Source organism: Desmodus rotundus, chromosome 1, assembly GCF_022682495.2.
Source record: "Desmodus rotundus isolate HL8 chromosome 1, HLdesRot8A.1, whole genome shotgun sequence".
Lineage (NCBI taxonomy): Eukaryota > Metazoa > Chordata > Mammalia > Chiroptera > Phyllostomidae > Desmodus > Desmodus rotundus.
Genome location: NC_071387.1, coordinates 120,314,301 through 120,335,258, shown reverse-complemented (window position 1 = coordinate 120,335,258; position 20,958 = coordinate 120,314,301). Strand labels below are relative to the sequence as shown.

General features: G+C 48.1%; 1 protein-coding gene across 6 annotated transcripts in view; it reads right to left on the bottom strand.

The window, feature by feature from the left end:
* DTX2 (deltex E3 ubiquitin ligase 2) overlaps positions 1-14,208 on the bottom strand; it is a 33,465-nt gene extending 19,257 nt beyond the window's left edge. For 2 of the 6 annotated variants that reach the window (XM_024571605.3, XM_053930286.1), the window contains exons 1-4: positions 14,054-14,208; positions 12,729-12,893; positions 3,512-3,869; positions 837-1,470 (exon numbers count right to left, since the gene is read on the bottom strand). In XM_024571605.3, the coding sequence (XP_024427373.2) occupies positions 837-1,470; positions 3,512-3,779 (902 nt within the window). In that variant the 5' untranslated portion in view covers positions 3,780-3,869; positions 12,729-12,893; positions 14,054-14,208. Of the gene's footprint in view, positions 1-836; positions 1,471-3,511; positions 3,870-12,728; positions 12,894-13,755; positions 13,956-14,053 lie in introns of those variants that run through there. The other 4 variants (XM_053930268.1, XM_053930272.2, XM_053930276.1 and 1 more) reach the window with 4 other exon arrangements.
* Between the last annotated feature and the right edge of the window lie 6,750 nt (positions 14,209-20,958).

Below are 20,958 nucleotides of genomic sequence, written 5' to 3'. Positions count from 1 at the left end.
CACCACCTGCCTAGGTCACCCCCTCTCAGAAATCAACTCCCACCCCAACTACCACTCTGAATTCTCCAAATGTCCTCCAAACCCAGCACTCTCAATAATGATCACTGACAAGGCCCTCAGACACAGGTGTCTGAGCACCCCGGAAACACAGCCCAACTGGCCATTCCAGGAGCTTTTCTCACTTTAAAGTGCCAGCTGGTCTGGGTGAGGCCTATGTCATCATCTTTCTCCAGGTGCAGAGAGCTCTGACAGACACTGGGCTGGAATTCATCAGTACGGGAGCTGCCCGAGTCACCTACTGCCATGCCCCCTCCCTCCCCTACTCAACATTTTGCTCTCTCCTCAACCAATGTTTCAGCATCAAAGCTGAGCTTACACACTTCCCTTGGACAAGACTAGGGGCTTAGGGAGGAGACTGAGCCTTCCATGTCTGTATCCTCAGTGCCCGACACATAGGAGTCAATGAAATGTTCTCATGTAGCTGGTTCTACACAGTAACAGCTACATGGTACACAGGAACATCCAACAGGTGGTCAGCTGCTCTACACAGACAGCTCAGATCTCCTGAGTGAGCAGAGGGATTATGGGTTCTAACCTATGTGGCAACTGCCAGCACTCAAGTCCTAGCGGTCAGGTAGGCTCTGTGCGCTGCAAGGCTGTGGACAGCTGTGACACACATGGCACACACACAAGAGACGACATAGCAGAAACAATGAAGAAAGCAGGCACCAGATCTGCAGGTTTTTGGGCAAGTCTTCCAAACTAAGTGAAAGCAAAAACCTAAGCTGGCTGACGGTACACAGGTAGGCAAAGTGACCCTCAATAAAACAAGATACCTGGCTCCACTGGCAGTGGATGATCCTGGGGGATGGTGCTGAGGTCCCAGGTGGGAGAGGCTGGAGCAGTAAGGGGGCTGGTTCCCCAAGGAGACTGGCAAACCACCCCAGGGGTTGGTGGTGTTCAGCCTGGGCGCAGACCTAGCTCCAGAGAGTGAGGGCTTATTGTATGGGGCAAAGGCCTGGTGGGCGCCAAACACAGCAGTCCTTTGGGGAGGTTGGGGGACAGGGTATGCAGGAAGGCTGGTCATGGAGTGGCGGTAGCGACCTGACACAGGGCCAGTTCCGCCGCCGCTGAGGCACTGATGGCAAGAGCAGGCGACTCCCATGTGGCCCGGTGGAGCGATGACGGAGGTCACTGGGTAAGGGGGCCCTGCTTGGCGCCGCACGCTACGGCAGAAGCTTGAAGTCTTGTTGGTTTGTGTGTGGGTGGCATAGTTGACGACGTAGTTGTACCCCAGAGGCGCCAAGTCCACGAGCTGGTTGCCCCTGGCCACCTGCTGCTCCAGATAGTCACAAACGCTGGCTTCATAGGCCGTCCAGGAGCCGTCGTCGTTCATCCACTCCCAGACAATGCCCCGGCCCAGGGCTGAATGCTGGGCAAATAGGTGCCTCCGCACAGCCCGCATGGTGCCTGTTTTATAAGGAGTAATTACATATAGATGGTTAATATGCTAGCACCCCCAAAATAAAGAGTTTAAAAATTATTTTGTCTGTAACCAAAATAAATATGATCACAGTGTACATAGGGTCATGGTACCATTTGGCTGGCATTGGTTGTTCTTTCCAAATTTTGGGTGAAGGACAGAGTTCTCTTTAGGTAAAGAAGCTGCAGACAAAAGGGATCACGTAGCAGGAGGGGGCCCATGCTCCTGGGCAGGAGTGGGGGATGCTGGAAGCTCAGGTCAAAGAATTGCTGAGGCTCAGACTCAAAGAGGCTTTAAAAAATATTTCTAATGATGAAACGTATGTAGCCTCACTTAAAAAATTGAAAATAAAGTATAAAGAAAATTAAATCATCCATAATCCAACCACCAATAGGAAAGCACACAATTTATACTGCAATGCATTTCTTCCCATGCAGTCTTCTAGGCACATACATTCAAGGTAGCTGACAATCATACTGAAAATTTTTCCTGCTATTTTCATTTATTATATCCCGTACCAGGAGCAGTATCTTTAAAACTCTGTGAAACTCATTAATGGTTACAGAATTCTCTTACATGGATGTACCATTCCCTTTGACTTGTCACATAGCAAAATAATGGGTAATGCCCTGCGCTTAGCTTATATTCTTAATAAAACCAAACCCAAAGATTATAGAGAAAAAGAAATAAATAAATTTAGGCCATGCTTCCAATAGCACTTGCCAAAAGACAATCACCGCAATTACTTTCCTCCTGGTCTCCCAACTGCAGCAGCCCTCGCCTCCGCCCATAGCAGCCACGGGGCTGCTCCTAACCCCAAGTCGGATCACATCACTCCTCTGTCCAAATCCTTCCATCATTCCCTCTTTGAGAATAAAAGTCCTCCCTTTCAGAGACTGCACAGCACTGCCGAACTTGCCCCTCCCTCCTGCCTTTCCTTCAGGTTTGTCTCCATCCCTTGGCAGTGTGACCCAAGCTCAAACTTCAAACCAATGTTTCCCAACACTGCACTTCCACACCCTGATTAACACTTACTGCTCTCTAACATAACACACAATCTATGCATCATCTCGTTTGCTATCTTCCTCAGTTTCCTGCAAACATTAGGAAGGCAGGGACTTTTATCTATATCCAACTGACTAGAATCCCCGCTGGATCATGTGCCTGAGAATGCTGCTACAGAGATCAGAGCAGGGCTTCTCAGTCTGGAAACAACTGACATTCTGGCCCAGTAATTGTCGTGGGGCTGGTGCTGAGCACTGTAGGATGCTTAACAGTGTCCCTGACTTCTACCTATGAGCTGGCAGTAACCCCCGACCCACAGTCATGACAACCAGAACTATCTCCAGGCATTATCAAATGTCCTGGGGGACAAAATCACCCCGGATGAGAAGCACTGGAGTACTGGGACAGGGAGAGCTCTGGGAAGAAGTCGGTGATCAAAACGCACAATAAAACCAAACATGAGTGCACAGGAGAGTGAAGCGACCTGCCCAGGTCACACAGCTATGGCACACTGGAGCCAGAACTCATCACCAGCCCATCTTAACTAGCATGGCACATCACCTGCCAGCAAGAGCCTCAAATCTCTGTAGGTGGAGGGAGGCATTTTGGTTTGGGAAGCAAGGGGGAAAGGGGCTGGAAGGCCCTCTGCACTATGCTCCCAAAGCACCCTCTATTACTAAGAGGTACAATAGGGACTCAAATTAACATTGTTTCATTAATATGTTGATGAGATGCCGTAAGAACTTAACTCTTATTTACATCAATTAGCCTGTGGTAAAACTGGTTTTGTTACACATCGTTTCACTTAAAGTCACAGGATCTATCAACGACATTGAGTGAAGACTTACTGTACGTCTCACACTGCGTGATACCTGCAACCATTCATAGCACCCACCTCCCAATCGCATGCATTTCAGGGACAGGACTACACTCCGGGAGTCAATTCTGTAGCTGCAACGCCTAGCATGGCGCCCCGCCCAAAGCAGGTCCTTGAACACATACCAGAGGCAGACCGTGTCTTACCTGTGTCCTGGCGGAACTGGGTCCAGCTGGGGAGGTCGATGATGTAAGGGGCCAGCGAGGGGTCAGCTTGGCCTAAGGGGATGCTGTGGGCCAGGCTCCCCAGCCCAAAGCGCTGGCCCTTCTGCTGGACAAACTGCTGCTCAATGTAGTTGCAGACAGTGGCACTGTAGGGGTGCCAGGTGCCCAGCCCATCCTGCCATTCCCACACGGCCACTGCCACAGGGTTGGTGTACACCTGAGTCAGGGAAGTGCTTGGGGCCATGGCCATCTTCCCGGGGGACTCCCTCTGCTTTCCCAAATGGCTTCAGACCACTCTGGGCCGGCGTCTCCGGTTCATCGCCCAGTGTTTCCAGCAGACCTGTAAACAAGGACAAATAAGCAATTACCAATGCACACAGTGGCTCTGCCACAGTCAGCCTCAGTGCAGGGAAAATCTTGCTTTGTCAGTCACTTTTTTCCCTAGTACCTTAAGGCATCTTGAATCAAGTACCCAATCCTACGTCTTTGCTCAGGCAGCCAGGAAGAATTCAGACTCAGTCAAGCAGCCTACCTACTTCTACAAATGTTCGGGAAGATACAGTGAAGTGAGTTTTATGTGCTGATTATCAGCCTAGTTTCTGTCTTTTTACCAACAATTTCCCTCTGACCCACTACTAAATGTATCCTTTCTCACCATATGTACTTTCATGAGTCACCCCAAGTCCCTCATTGACTGAGGCCATGATGTCCCCTTATACCCGTGGGAGAACTCCAGTTTCCAAAGCAGGTTTGTGTTTCCCATGCTACAGATGGGAAACAACTGTGTCTCAAAAAGGACCGAGGCTCAAGGACAGCCAGGGGCTCAATGGCAGAGCTGGGACACACAGGACAGGTCCTACCTCCGCCTGAGTCTCCAGGCTGCCCCAGGAGACATCATTAACCATGGAGGATGCCCTTGATAAACATTAAGATCTCCTGGCTGCTGCAGCGTGGCCCCTCCGCACTTCACTCTGTGTTCCTGGGCCTCACTGACCAGCGGTCAGGTCCGGTGACTTTATATGCATCTTCCAAGACATTCTTCTCCTAGTCACTCCAGCCATCTTCCTCCCTTGTACACTCTGTTCATCTTCAGGCCCAGCCCGTTACTCAGGGAGCTTTCCTGGCTACCCAGCACGTGAACTTCTTCAGAGCGCCGCCCAGAACTCTATGCTCACACACATGTACAGGTGTGATGACGTTCTGTCTTTCTACCCACCCTACCGCAACCAGCAGCAACCCAGCGAGTCTGCCCTGTCCACAGCCATATCACCAGCTCCAGCACAGGCTTTGTCACATAGTGTTATAGACGCATTAGTTCAAAACACAGCTGAAAGGACGGGGACAATGACCCTATGTACCCGCAGCTGTCTGAAGGAGAAAAGAAGTCTGTGCATGTACTCTATTGTAGCAGTCCCCTGGAGCACCAGCTCCCAGGATGTGAGAGGGGCAAGGCAAACGTTTAGTGGCAAACACCAAATGGACTCACCTCATTTAAGCCCAACAGACTAACGAGGTGCTTTTTCTTCCATGTTATGGGCAGGAAACCAAAGCTCAAAGAAGTCAAAGTCTTGTTATTGGAGGTCACATTTATACTGCTAAGTGTCAGCACAGAGACCAAACCCTGATCAATCTGGCTCTGATGCCCATTTTTGCAGAGAAGAAAGATCAGCCTAACCTCTACCTAGGGCTCCACTCACAGGCCCAACTTAGAGAGAAGGACGGAGGAAAGGAGAGAGGAACCCGCATCACAAGTCCTATTACAATACGCTCATGCAGGCCTGGTGCCAACAGGTTCCCCCTCATACCATCTACTCTGATTCCCATACAAACCCCATAAGTATGGACACTGAAGTTTATGCCCATTTTGCAGATGAGGAAACCGAGGCCTGGGCAGTTGCAGTGACGTGCTTAGTAATACGGCTGGAACCCTGGGCTTTCATTGCTGTCCCTAAGACTGCACTACACCATCAAAGTTTCAATAAGAAGGCCAAGACCACGGCCCCACAAGGAAGGTAGATCTGGAGCAGCACGTGAAAAGAAACAGGTATGGGCTCTGGCATCGACACACTGCTGATTTACTCTACTCACTGTATCATCCTGCTGAAGGTACCTAAACTCTCCAAGCCTGCTTTCTTTTCCTTTCATTTGGAAATGAAGATACCAACATCTATTCTCAAGCACAGATGTTGTTTAGAGCACCCAGCAAAGTACCAGGCACAGAGTGGTTATCAGCAGATCTTGGCCTCCCTCCCTTTCCCTTCTCCTCTCAACCCCAGTACCTCCCACCTCTCAAGTCTGGGTGAGGAATGGCAGCCCATGGCAGCACTGAGCCACACAGCATGAGGACACAGGCGATGAGTCAGGCCTGCAATAGCTGAGTACACCTGTGGGTGCCAGGGCTGCCACTGAGCTGCCGACTGCTCCAACAGAAGCACACATCGCACCTGGAGGATTGGACCTAGGATGCCCTTGGACTGGCCGGCTGGCTGGCTGATTAGCTCAGTGCCTGCAATTATAAGTCTCTAGAACCACATCCAGGTACAAACCACAGGACCAGTTTCAGGGTCAACTACTCCTGAGCCTGGACTTTCCTCCTGGCAACTCCTGACATGCATCACTCAACTCTCAGGCAGCACATGCGTCCTGTATATCAGCACACACAGCATGTCCACACATCCCCAGATCAACCAACTCACAGAACTTCGCCAAACAGCCTGAGAGATACTGCTGACAACTTCAGCTAAAGCTTTTCATGAAAGTGTTTGGTCTCCGCAGACTGCAGGCCCACCATGGCCCAGGCCCCGTCTAGGGACTGGAGACCCAGAGATGAAGCAGTCATGGCACATAGCCCCTCTGTGCCCAGGTACTATCCCCACTTACATCAAGGCCCTCCCTTATGTCCAGCCAAACGAAATTCTAGCGAGTGCCAGAACGTTCAGAGCCATTTCCCACCTCCAAGCCATGGATCCCACTGATGCATGTGTCTAGACTCCTGCCCTGTCTCCACAGAAGCCCCCAAGCGAACATGCCCATCTTTCCAGACTGAGCCGCAGCACCCTCCTCCTGAGCCCTGCAGCCTCCACCTTCATGAGCCCCTTTGCGGTGCATTCCACTTATCCTTGGCTTCAGGGTCTACCTCCCACCAGCACAGGAGCTCCCGGTGGGCGGAGCCAGGGCTGACCCAAAGCTGGAGGGCAGCTCTTCAATGGCCAATATCCCAGAGGGTCTGACACATCAGAGGAGAAAAGGAAGGAGAACGTTCTGCTCCAGAGGCCAGGCATTTGAGGCCTGGCCCAGAAGAACACAGCAATTACGCGCACATAGCAGTCCTGTCAACACGCCCATTTCCTACAACCTCAGCTACTGGGGAGCTGCGGTTCCAACACAGAATTTGTTTTAGCTCCTAATGACAGCACTATTTAGTGCTCTTAATTATGAAAATTATTATTACTATAATTGGCCATGGAAAAAAGCTTCAATGTGAGAGCAAAAACACCTTAAAATAATGGAACTCTTTTTTTAAAGATTTTACTTATTTATTTTCAGAGAGAGGGGAAGGAAGGGAGAAAAAGAGGGAGAGAAACATCAATGTGTGAGAGAATCATCCATCAGCTGCTTCCCGCACAAGCCCCAACCAGGGTCTGAGCCCACAACCCAGGCATGTGCCCTGAGTGGGAATCAAACCAACGACCTTTTGCTTTGTGGGATGACACCTGACCAACTGAGCCACACCAGGCAGGGCTTAAAACAATGGAATTCTTAAATAAATTATGGAATATCCTAATGATGGACTACAAGTCCTGAAAAATGTTTACAGAGAGCTTATGGACCTATGATAATGCCCAGGACAAATCGAAAATATAGGCTATGTGAGTGCACATGCTATGCTCTCAGGCAGGTGGACGTGCCATTATTGAGCACCTACTATGTGGCACACACTCTGCGTGGTGCTTTTGTCATCCAGTTCTCTCAACCACCTACCATCTTTGAAAGTAGAAGTTATTCCCATTTTACACAAAAGGGAACTGAGGCCAAAAGAAAGTAAGAATGTACCCAAGGTCAGGTGGCTAGTCTGTGATGTCATAAAACTTATGTTCTTTCTACCTTATATAAAATAAATTTTAAAAGGCGAGAAGGAACAATGTGAAATGTTAATTAAGAGTGATGGAATCATAGAATTTTCTACCTGTGTCTGCACTTGCATATGTCCTACAGTGGCCATATTACTTTTTATGATAAAACAAAAAAAATGTTTTCAACATCAACAACTTTGACCAAAGAAACAAAACAAAGCAAAAAAACCCATCCTGCTTTCCCTCGTATTCTCTCAGGGAATTTAGCTGCAAACCCCTGTCCACATCACTGCGCCTCCGAGGCACACAGGAAAGCTGCCATTCTACCAGCAAGGTGTTTCCACGTGAAACCAAAAAGCTGCACGTGTCCAAAAACCTTCCTATTCCCAGAGGACTTAGAAAAGCTGTAGAACCAGATGTGAGAGGGCACAAGAATGTGAGTGAAAACCATCTTGCCTGATTGTGGGCCTGCGGGTGGGTGAACCATATAAATGGATCCCACTACAGCTGTGGCCTGGGGAAGAAGGCCCTGGGCGTGGTTTTAAACTCTGAGCGACTGTCAACTTCCCAACATGTGAGGGAGGACCCCATTTGATCCTTCCAAAGCCCACCAAAATAGGTAACAGCTTGGCCCAAGCCTGAACTTGGCAGTTCACCCTTCGCCCACACTCCTGCCAGCGTCTGTCCTGCCTCTGCTGTCCTGAGTGGAGATGAAGACAGCCTGTCAGACCCCTCCTCTCGGGTCACACACACTGTGCTCTACTAGGTCTCCCATGTGCTCAGTGATCTTGGGACAGTCATCTCCCCTTCTCCAAGCTCTACTTACTACTCAGGTGGTTGGATGGCTTTTCCAGCAGAACCCTTTCCCAACCGTGATCGTGTGATATGTAAAACACAGAAATGAGGGGTGTTCTTTCTGACACAGAGGTGGACTCCATTCGTACTTCCCAAGGGTCCCAGGAAGCTCTTCTGCAGAATAGAAGAGTTCTGAGGAGCACGGATTGGAAGCCAGTGACACCAGGTGACTTCAAGTCCTATTTTCTAAGCTGCCTCACTTTCAGGCTCTTTTCAAGAAGCCTGGCCTGAAACTCCACACCCTGTCAGCTGACAAGGTAAGCACGACCGGTAACTAGAGCATGACCTTCAAAGACTTCTTACAGCACAGCCCACCACCCCGGGCACCATCAGGAAGCCTTCCTACAGACCTGGGAAGGTCAAATCCTACATGAAAACACATCAAAGAAATGTCCTACTCTAGTAGAAATGTTGCTTGTAATACCAATTTAAAACAATGGAATATTATGTTTTGCCTATCGAAGTAGTAAAAATAACTTAATTTCAAAACTCAGTGCTGGCAATAGTACACTGAGACTTCATACTGCTGGAAGGATAAAACTCTTCCAGAAAACAGTTGGATAATATGTATCAAGAGGTTTAAAAATGTTCACTTGCTTTGACCCAATAATTAAGAATCTATCAGTTGGTTAGAGTGTCATCCCAATACGTCAAGGTTGCAGGTTTGATCCCTGGTCAGGGCACATACAAGAATCCACCAATGAATGCATGAGTAAGTGGGACAACAAATCGATGTTTCTCTCCTTTATCTCTCTACCCTCCCCTTTCTCTCTCTTTCTCTTTTAAAAATCTATCTAAGAAGATCTGGAGAAACTTTGGTATAAAGATATAACATTATTTTAACTAAGTAAAAGGGAAGCATAAAGAAAATTCAATAAAAATGTACCAAAATGTTAACAACAGCTGCCTTTGAGTAGAGAAATTACAAGAGACCTTCTGTTCGACTTTACTTATATATCTGAACTTTTCACATTTTCTGAAGTGAGAAAGTATAACTTCTGTTATCAGAAACAAATCTCTTTAAAACATCTAACATTTTTAGCCCTGGCCAGGTGGCTCAGTTAGTTGAAGCATCGTCCCATACACCAAAAGTGGTTGCGGGTTCGATTCCCGGTCAGAGCACGTACCTAGGTTGCGGATTCGATCCCTGGCCAGGGCATGTACAGGAGGCAACCAATGATGTTTCTCTCTCACATTGATGTTTTTCTCTCCTCTTCCCACACCCCCCTCCCTACCCTTGCTCTCTAAAATCAATAAAAACATATCCTTGGGTAAGGATTAAAAAAATAAAATAAAGTGCCTAACACTTTTAGGTGGTCATAAATATAAACCAAACCACCACCACTATTACTTACCATCATTACTTTAACTGGCTGCTACCATCCCAGTGGGGTGCTACTAGTAAGAGACCTTGCCAAAGCACCATAGTACCTCCTTGCCAAGAGACATCCCCCATCCCTGAGTCCCAAGAAAATGCATAAAACTGACCATCCAGATGCCCAAACTATTACAACAGGAGAACACTGCAAGATGGGGCTATTGCCCCAAAAAGAGATGGCTCAAGCCAGTGCCACCCAGAACTTACTAGATTTCTGAGACACAAGGAAACTAACAAACACATGACTTGTTCCTTGCATAGTAGGCTGCTGGAAGGGAAGTAACAGCTCCTCTTCTGGTGGGTGCCTGCCCTGAGCCCTCTAGGGACAGGTCCCAGCGACCCCTGTGGGAAACCTCTACCAGGACCAAGAACCTGCTGCTCCTTCTCTGCCAGGAGCGACGTGACCACCCGCAGTCACAACAACAATGGCTACCAACCAAGGGCTTACTATGCACCAGGCACTGGGCTAACTGGAAGTGTTCTCATTTAATTCTCGCAATCCTGGGGGTAAGTATTACCTCTATTTTACAAACGTGAGGCAAAAGAAGACAAGCAACTTGACCAAGAATACACAGATGTAAGCAAACCCACATCTATTTCCAGAGTCCACCAAGACAGAAAGAGAAATTGATGCTGGACAAATCGGTCTGCCAGATGTGTTTTTCTTGGCCTCCACAGTTTTCTATTTTGCTTTTTAATTGAGCTGATGTTTAAATATTGAAATATTCACCATTGTTTAAAAATCCAGATTTTCAGCTTCTTGAAAACCAGAAAAGTTGGCCACATTTTCAGACCTGACCTAGATTCATTACTCGTCCAGAAACAACTAGCTAGGACACACCCTCCAGGTTACCACAGTTACCATGGCTCCCCACGGCAGGAGTCGGCCACCTTTTATTTACTGACCTGAGAGAGAGATTGGTTGTTCCACTTATCTGTGCGTTCATTAGTTGATTCTTGCATGTCCCCTGGCCAGAGATCAAACCCACAACCTTAGTGTATGGGGATGACACTCTTAACTTCTATTTTGAGTGGTTGGAATACAGAAACTTACTACATTCATTAAAAATAACTTAGTAAATAAATATGAGGAAGCCTGAGGTAAAAATTAAAACAAACACACACAAGAGACCGTTTAACTTATCTTTGTACTCCAGGTGCCAAGCACAAGCCCTGGCATATAGTTCCTGTGGGCATATGCAGAATGAATCAGGGACTTTTGTCCCTGGCCCACGGCCCCCTTCCTGTTGACACCTCATATGCCTTCGATCTGAGTCTGAAGCTAAACTCACCATCCTTCTTCCTAATTCTGCTTTTCCCCCTGGATTCCCTGGCTCCACTCTGCCCGGGGCAGTTACGAGAAAAACCTGGGAGTCTTGCCCTGCCTCCACTGCCCCACAGGTGCCACAGCTCACTGTCCCCTCCCTCCCTGCCTCCCCAGCACTCACAGCCGGCATCTGGTTGGGACCTTTATGCCTCTCACCTCGATAAGTATTCTCTCCCACTGGCTTCCCCAACTCTTGTCTCTCCTTCTAGTCCACCTCAGAGATAGGTTAAGACTGAGCTTCCTGCAGTGCAGTTCTGATCCTGTTTCTTCCACACTTCCACCAGATTTATGGAATAAAATTCAAGTTCCTTAGATTGACACTGAAGCCTGTCACAGTCTGGTCCCTCCCTCCCTAACAACAGTATTTGCCAATGTGCTTCCCTTCAATACCCTCTTTCATCTATACCTCCCTAACCCTAACCCCTCCCAAAGAATTTAAGTGATGATCTGCTCCCACAGATGCCTCCAGGCCTCAGCTCTACACAGAATCCCATTCACCTGGCCACCCAGCCTCACCTGACCCACACTTTCAAGGCCCCATTTAAATAGCACCACCACGATGCCCTGGTGTGCCCAACTGAGAGAAAACACCCTTTTATCCACTTCCATGGCATTCTGTCTGTCCTTTACAGTTCTTGATGTCCATCAATGAGCTGAGGGTAAAATCGCCTGTTCCCCTCCCCCTTACCAGAAGCTGGCACAGTATAAGGAAACAGTCACAAAGAGCATAATCCAATCAAATTCAATCCACACTTTGCAGCCGGTGTATGAATTTTAAACGCCCCCCATTCTTCTGCTCCCCAGTGCCTTGGCAGGGCCCACAAAAGCCTCCACACTCAGCCCTCTGCCCACCTTTTTAGCATCTCCTCCCCCCACCCATCCCTTGTTTGTCTAGCCACTGAGCTACTTACAGAGGCCCAGACTTGCCAGGCAGCTTCCGACTTTGCATTTGCCAATTCCTCTGCCAGGCTACTGCCCCCACTTTCTAAGTCCTACTGCTTCACAACTCACTTTAGCTATCAGCTTCCAGAAGCTTTCCTGACCTTCTCCCCTTCCCTCCTACCCCTTCCTGGAGGAGCGGTGGCTCTGCCCTGTGGATCCCTGCTCCTCAACACATATCACACTGACAACACCTTGTCACTGTCTATGGTTTGTCTGTCTTTCCTCCCAGACAACCAAATTCCAAAAGACAGAGGTCGTTACTCCTCACTGTACCCCAGCACTGAGCATGGGGCTCGACACAAAGGAGGCACCCAGTAAAGGTTCATGCAACAAAAGAAATAAAAATTCCCAGTTAAATGCAGAAATCGTGACTTATGTCCTTTATCCCATAAAGCATGTCTTAAAGCGCAAACCATGTGGAAAGCACCCTCTGAGACTGGTTAAACAGGAGAAGCCTCTGGCAAGAGGCCACGTGAATTTATTTGAGAGAGCTGGCAATCAACAATCTACTTCCAGGGCTCACTTTCATCCTGGAGACCTCAAATTCTACCCTCCCCAGTCCCCGCCTTCTCCACCGAAAACCAGATTAAGAAGGCAGCGATGTAAAGTCCCCGTGGCTCTCACCTTTTCTCTCTGGAGAGCTGGCACAAACTGTCCCTTATTGATGGAGACACCAGATCCTTAGGAGGAGTGACTTGTTCCAGTTCCCATCTTGATATAAAATGCAGACAACAAAAACCAGGCAAATCTGAAAGGCTTGCTGACTCAGCGACACAAATTCCAAGGCACCTTTGCCAGTAAGGAAGAAGATGATCAAATTTTAAATTGAGAAACAGCAGTTAGTGGAAATGAACGCACAGACGTTGGGTCCGTGTGCTGTGAGTGGGGACTGGAAACCACCTGATTTATTTTCCAACACCCTAGACAGAGCAAACCCTAAGGGAGTCTTCCTCTGCCCACTCAAATAATCAAGGGGATTGTAAAAAAAAAAAAAACAAACAAACAAAAAAGCCCAAGACCTTCCCTTTCATACAAAAGCCCAAAAGAACTTTATAAACCAATCTGCAGTGTAGGCATCCAGGAAATCAACACACCAGAAAGAGTAAAAGCTTGGCCCAAATCACACAGCAATGAACAAGGGGCCTAGTTATATTTACTCTGATGGTTTAAGTTAGAGCCTGATTTTGGCTACCAGGAAGTCCACCTTCTAAAACTTGAGAGGAGCTGGGATGGCATGCAGAAATATTTTGAGTTTGCGAAGGGTCCAAGCGTCTATGCACACACTATTTCCACTGCTACCGGCACTTAGGGAAGTGGAGCCAGTAGCGAGCTGGCTGAGAAAGGCGGGATGAAAAGGTAACTCCAGACAAAGTCTTCTCAATCCTCTTCAGCATACATTACACGCCCCGCAAAAGCAACGCAGGGTCCTCGGAAACAGGAGCTTCCGGGAGGCGGACCCCTCTTGGGACTGAGAACCAGAGTTAGGAGGTAAAGCCCCCTAAATTACAGCACCCGCTCCCGTGAGTCATTCCGCTGGAGGCAGATAGCAGAACCCGCACCGTAACGGGCAGCCCGGTGGCAATATCACCACCGCTTCTTCCCAGCCCCGTGGAGAGCGGTCCACTCCCCACCCACGACCCACCCAAATTACCAGGGTCGGCGCCCTCCACCTGCTAGTGCTTTGGCTTCCACGCCGGCGTTCAGTCTCCCACTCAGCACCCAGTCTGAGTTCCCAGCGCCAACTCTCACCTCCGAGACCTCCAGTCTCGAGACCAGTCCTCCCAGTCCCCCTCCGGACTTCATTCCCGGACTCCTCTCCAGCCCGGCCCAGCCCAGCCCTCCTTCACTTCCACACCCGCCCCCTTCCGGTCCCAGCTCAGCCAGGTCTCTCCCGCGCCCCAGGACCCTAGCTCTGGCGACCAGCAGGTGGCCTGACGTCCCCCTCTCACCGAGCTGAGGAGAGCGAGGGGTCAGAATGAGGGCACCGCCGCCCTCGGGCTGCAGTTCTGGCTCGGCCTGGGCACGACTTCGGCCGCGTCTCGGACTCTGAAGAGAAGACAGCCAGAGTGAAACTCCGCGTCGCAGCTTCCTAGCGCTCCGGCGCGCCTGCCCGGGACGCGGGGCCTTCTGGGAAATGTAGTTCAGTCGGGGCGGGGCGGGGTGGGGGTTGGGGCGGGGCCTGGGGGAACCTGTTCAGGTGTATCTACTCTTCCTCCTCAGCCTCTTCACTCATAAATCACTCATAAAGTTACTCCTTCACTAATTTACTGATTATCTTACATAGTTTTAAATTTTGTTTATTGATCTTTTTAGAAAGAGAAGAAGGGAGAGAGAAACATCAATTTGTTATTTATGCATTCATTGGTTGATTCTCATATGTGCTCTGACTAGGGATTAAACCCACAGCCCTGGTGCATGGGGACAACACTCTAATGAGCTGTGCTACCCGGCCAGAACTATTTTACAGGGTTTTTTTTAAAGATATTTTATTTATTTATTTATTTATTTATTTATTTATTTATTTAGAGAGAAGGGGAGGGAGGGAGGGAGAAAGAGAGGGAGAGAAACATCGATTAGTTGCCTCTTAATTGCCCCCAGCCAGAGACCTGGCCTGCAACCCAGGCATGGGCATTGAATCAACTGGGAATTGAATCAACGACCCTTTGGTTCTCAGGCTGGCGCTCAATCCACTGAACCACACTAGCCAGGGCCATAGTTTTGTTTTTTCTGGTTTGTTTTTTTTTACATAGTTTTTACTGGTACATACATGTTACCAGGCCCTGTGCTGGGTACTGGGGATCAACAAGTCAACTGGAAACTTGGTCTCTCTCCTGGAAGAACTTCTTATCCATCAGGGATACAGACACTTAAACACACAATTTCAATATAGTGGGATGAATGTTATGAAAAAGAAGTGTGAGCATAGAAGGGTACACCTAATTTTGGGAGTGCGTCAGGAAGACATCACAGACGGGTGACACCTAAATTGGATTTTTCGAGCCCACACAGCAGTTTGCCTGATGGAATCCAGGACAGCCCGTGCAAAGGAAGAGAGATGTGAAAGTGCCTGATGCATTCAGGAAGCAGCAAAATGTTCCTGAGGCCAGGGCAGAGGGGACATGAAGGGGTTGAGGTCAGAGAAAATGGATTAGGGTGTGGCCGGATATGAGTATGGGGAGAAGGCTAGGTGAGATTATGATGGACTTTAAATGCCATGCGAGGAATTTAGGCAACTGGAGCCGATGGAAGGATGTAAGCAGGGGAATGACCAAGTCAGCATTGCATTTTATAGAAGGATACACTGTGTGGTGGGTGGAGGATAGATCGGAGGGAAAGAGAAAGAAGTGGGGAGATCAGTTTGGAGATCATTGCTGTAGTCCAGACTGAAGGCAATGAGGCCTAAACAAGGCTGGTGACTAATCTAGGATCTCAGACCTGCTTTTCAAAGCTGACGAAGGCCATTCCCAGAAAAATGCTCAGTGTCAGTTTTCACACATGTGCACACACATTACATACAGACATTTTGCATACATGTTCAGGGGTACAGAGTCTCTGAATCTTGGACTCTAGCTAACTATTTGTACATAATCTAACACCACTCCTACTGTATCAGGGATTTGAGGAAGATTTGGACTACTGGGGATGGAGGAAGAGACCTCTTCCATCATTCAGCTTCAAAACTTCATTTTATAGAAGAGGAAGCTAAGGCCCAGAAAGGGTGAGTAGCCCACCCAAAATTAGTGAAGGAGGAGGAGCGCCTGCAGGCCAAGTCTCTGGGACCCTAAGCCAGGATTCTACCACCCAGGAGCCGACTTAGAGGACACAGCCCTTGAGTCTGGGTTGGGGGAGGGCACCAAAGTCAGATTCTCTCAATTACTTTCAGAGCCAGACCTCCATCAAGAAATAAAGGGTAGCAATTTACCTGTGATGTATAGTAGATGACTACCATGGCTATGGCTTGGGATGGAAACATTTCCCTTCCCCCCAGTCTCACTTTTCTCAGCTATAACCATCTGCAACATTTCTAAAGTACCTAGTATGTGCCAAGCACTTAACATGCATCACGTCCCTGAATCCTCTCAGTGAGGTAGGTGCTATTGTCATGTCCATTGGAAAGAAGACTTTTGAGGCACAGAGCTTAAGCAATGTGTGTAAGGTCACACAGTTGGCAACTGGCAGAGCTCGTCTTTCAATTGAAATGGTATCAACTCCACATTTGAGCACCCCCATATGACTGGCTCCATTGGGGGAGCAGTGCAGATGACATGGTCTGAAATATTAGAAAAGTCTTTCAACATTCAAAAGATATTCTCTTGCCCTGGCCGGATGGCTCAGCTGGTTGGAGCATTGACCCATACAACAAAAGACTGCAGGTTCGATTCCCAGCTAGGGCACATACTTAGGTTGCAGTTCAATCCCCAACTGGGGTATGTACAGGAGGCAACTGACCAATATTTCTCTCTCACACTGATGTCTCTCTCTCTCTCTCTCTCTTTCTCTCATATCAGTAACAACATATCCTTGGGTGAGAACTTTTAAAAAAGATATATTCTTAAGTGCTTCCTTTTCCCTTAGTGAAACACTAAAGTAACAGTTACTGGCCAAAAACTTCACAGCATACACACCTAGAGACTCCAACTCAATAACAGTGGAGAGGAGACTGGAAAGGTTCTGGAACCAGGGCTCTGGAAAGGACAGGAGATGGAGGTCTGGGGGAGGCTTGTTGGGACTGCCAAGGTTGGGGATAATGTGGGGTCCAGGGGAGAGGCTGAGGTAGAGAAGCTCCACAGAAGCAGAAAGACTGGGTTGCATGAAGGAGAGAACACCAGAAAAGGGGAGCAGTCAACAAGCTGAGTGTGAGTGGGGGGAGAGGGGAGAACTACAAGGTGTGAGGCTCTGGAGTGATCTGGGATGGAGGCAGGTATTTGGGAGTCACTAGTAATCACATTAAGAAGACCTAGAAAGACCACAGATGATGAGAAAAGGTGAGTCCAGGACTAAGGAACACTAGCCTTTAAAGGACAGGTGAGAGGAAGAAGTGTCTGGGGAGGAAGCCAGACCCGGGGGATGCTGGGAGAGCATGATGGCAGAGAACCCATGGAGGCGGTGTTCAGTGGTGACAGATACTCCTGAGAGGCCCAGTAGGCTGGTCCCCTGGGAGGGCAGCCTATCTCTGGGACAGGGGCTCCTGCCTTCCAGTTCTGGGCTCTTTCATCCTTCAGTCTGCCATCTGACTTCAAGAAAGTTCTGACTTTCCCATATGGAGGCCATGGGTAACCACAGAGCGTTTCCATGGATGGGTAGGAGCTGAAGCAGATTTATCTGGGGTCATGGAGGTCAGGAATGCAGTCTAGGAATGTAGACAGCTCTTCCAAAAACAGTCTTTGTGTCCGCAGATTGTGGGGCAGGGAGTGAGGGGCAGCAGAGGATACACCCCCTTCTGTGTAACGATGCCACTTACATGAGGTTGCCAATGGCTGCATGTGCCTGGAAGGACACCAGCCAACATGGCAACACCCAAGGAGTGGGGTAGCAGGTGATTTTCACTTTCTCTGTACTTTTCCTGTATCGTTTGAGTGTGTCCCAGTGAATAGTTTCCATTTTTATAACCTGAAAAGAAAGACTATATTTGGGGGGAAAAATAAAGAGTTCTGATCATGAAAAGAAGCAAAATAGGGCAGCAGCAAGAGGGAATACAGGGAGCGTAGCCTTTTAGTTTTTAGGCGGCAGAGAATGAGGAAGCTGTAAATGAGGGAAACAGAATTGGCCACCTGCAAACTGAACTTTAAACCAATATACATAGCAAAGGATCAGAAACACCTGTCCAGCAGAAGGGGGCTGGTGAAATAACCCTGGAATGCTAGGTAGAAAGACTGAGGAAGACTCACAGTTCTATTGTTAAGTAAAAAAGATCAGAAAGGTGAAAAAAGGAACTTTCAGAGCAGAGGGTAAAGTGGCACCTGCCCCTGTTTGTGTGTGGGAGGTGGGGGGCAGAGTGTTGTTTGTTTTTAATGCACTCACAGGTTTCAGTGTAGAAAGTTGCTCGGAGTAAACCTAAAATGCTCCAAGAAGGCAGGGGATGAGCAGAGGATTTTTATTTTGTTTACTATGTACTCATGCTGTTTTTTTTCTGTTAGGAAAATGTGAGAATGCACTCACACACAACGGGTTAGGTTTGCCTTGCACAAAGGCATGAAGCCAAGGGGTAAGTGGGAACTGAAGCCTTCCTGGCAGGGGCTCTTTGTCCAAAATCATCTGCCTGGAGAGGCAGCTTTTTTCTTTTCTTCTTCTTTTTTTTTTAATCTTGAAGGCTGGCTTGTGTAGCCCTTAGACCTTCCCAAGCAACTGAGAATGAATGACGCAGCCCAAGAAGGAATGTGGCTGTTGGCCGTGGCCTGGGGAGTGTTGGTGGCCAGAGAAACTTAGAATTAAAAAAAAGTCCTTAAACTTCACTCCAGGTGTCAGGGCTTACTGCTTTCAAAGACTCTAGTCCTCGAACCAGCTCCCAGCTCCTCCTGGAGAAAGAACAGATCAAAGTAAACTTGGGAAAAGGCCAGACACTAAGACCCAGTGCCACTGTCCCAGCACTTTCTGATGCTTTGCTTGGAAAGGCAGAATTTTATTGCTCAGTGCCTCAGCTAATTGCCCTCCATCCCACACTCTGGAGGGAGTGTCTGATTAGAAATCATAGCTGCTGCCCTGACTGGTGTAGCTCAGTGGATGGAGTGCTGGTTAGTGAACCAAAGGATCGTTAGTTCAATTCCCAGTCAAGCCACTTGCCTGGGTTTCAGGCCAGGTCTCCAGCTGGGGTCATTCGAGAGGCGTGTATCTCTCTCACATATTTCTCAATTCTCTTTCCCCCTCCCTTCCCTTCTAAAAATAATTTAAAAAAATTTTTTTTTAAAAGTCACAGCTGCTTTGCTCATTATTTCTGTTGAGTAGCACCTGGCATCTCCAGGTGATAGTGACTGCCCAGGACCCAAGTGTGACCTACACAGCCAACAAAAGTGCAATGGCTTTGCAGTACTGAAGAGTGAAGCTGTGCCCCCTAAAAGCATCATCTTATGTAAGTCCTGGCCCCATGGAACATGTTTTGAACAGGCTCTTCCTTGCTGGTTCCCTTGCCATAAATCCGAAATAATGTGCACTCAGTGAATTCATCTGAGAAGTTCATTTTTACACTAAACAATCACATTTGACCTGTAACCCCCACCCCCAGAGAGTGTTCTAGTTACAAATTAATACTCTAACACCTTGGTTTGGGATCTCAATTTGCTCAAGAGAAAGGATCATTTATAGTGTACGGACAAGCCAGGCTTCTTAGCCTAAAGGCTGAGGGTGAGAGGCCCCTTGGGAGACACAGTTTTTATCGTTCTGGTGGTATCCAACCTTCCTCTGAAAAGTTCCATTATCCCCTAGGAGCTGCTTAGAATCCATCACTAAAGGACTTCTGGCCAAGATGGAGGCATAGGTAGACACACTCTACCTCCTCACACAACCAAAAGAAGGAAAACAACAAATTTAAAAATAAAAAACAACCAGAACTGCCAGAAAATCAAACTGTATGGAAATCTGACAATTAAGTAGTTAAAGAAGAAACATTCATCCAGACCGGTAGGAGGGGTGGAGACGGGCAGCCTGGGCGGAGAGGATGCAGGGCAAGGCAGCCACTGGAAGACCAGGCAAGTGAGGCAGTGGCTGGGCGATCCCGCGTTTGTGTGCACATAACCGGGAGGAACAACTGGGGAGTGAGACAGACCACACAACCCAGGGTTCCAGTGTGGGGAAATAAAGCCCCAAAACCTCTGGCAGTAAAAATCTGTGGGGGTTGTGGCAGCAGGAGAAACCCCCAGTCTCACAGGAGAGATCATTGGAGAGACCCACGGGGTCCTAGAATGTACACAAACCCACCCACCCTGGAATCAGCCCCAGAAGGGCCCAATTTGCTTGTGGGTAGCGGGGGAAGTGACTGAAAGCCAGCAGAGCTGAGCAAGTAGCGTTCTTCCCTCTCTGACCCCTCCCCCACATATTCAAAGTCATGAAAGGCAAGGACCTCCATCCAAGATTGCTCTATCCAGCAAAGCTGTCATTTAGAATGGGAGAGCTGATACAGTGCTTCCCAGATAAGGTCAAGTCAAAGGAGTTCATCATGACCAAGACTTTATTATATGAAATTTTAAAGGGACTTATCTAAGAAAAAGAAGATGATCAAAAATATGAACAGTAAAATGACAGAAACCTCACAACTATCAACAACTGAACCTAAAAAAATAAAAATAAAAACAAACACAAACTAAGCAAACAACTACAACAGGAACAGAACCACAGAAATGGAGATCACATGGAGGGTTATCAGCGGGGAGGGGTGGGGAGAGAATGGGGGAAAAGGTACAGAGAATAAGAAGCATAAATGGTTGGTACAAATAGACAGGAAGAGGTTAAGAATATTATAGGAAATAGAGAAACCAAGGAACTTGTATATACGACCCATGGACCTGAACTAAGGTCTGGGAATGTGGGTGGAAGGACAGGTACAGGGCAGAGGGGAATAAAGGGGAGAAAAATAGGACAACTATAATAGCATAATCAATAAAATATATTTTAAAGAAAAGAATCCATCACTAAAAATACCCAATAAATCTAACACCTGTGAAGAAAAATTGTGAAAGACTTCGAAATGGGCAAAAGGACTACTGAGTGTTCTCCAGCGCCCTTTCATGGTATCTGATTCCATAGAGTTTGGGCCTCACGATGGCCCACGTGGGTCGGCTGGTTGGAATGTCCTCCCATAACCGAAAGTTTGTGGCTTCAGTTCCTGGTCAGGGCACACATCCAGGTTGCGGTCCCGTCTGGG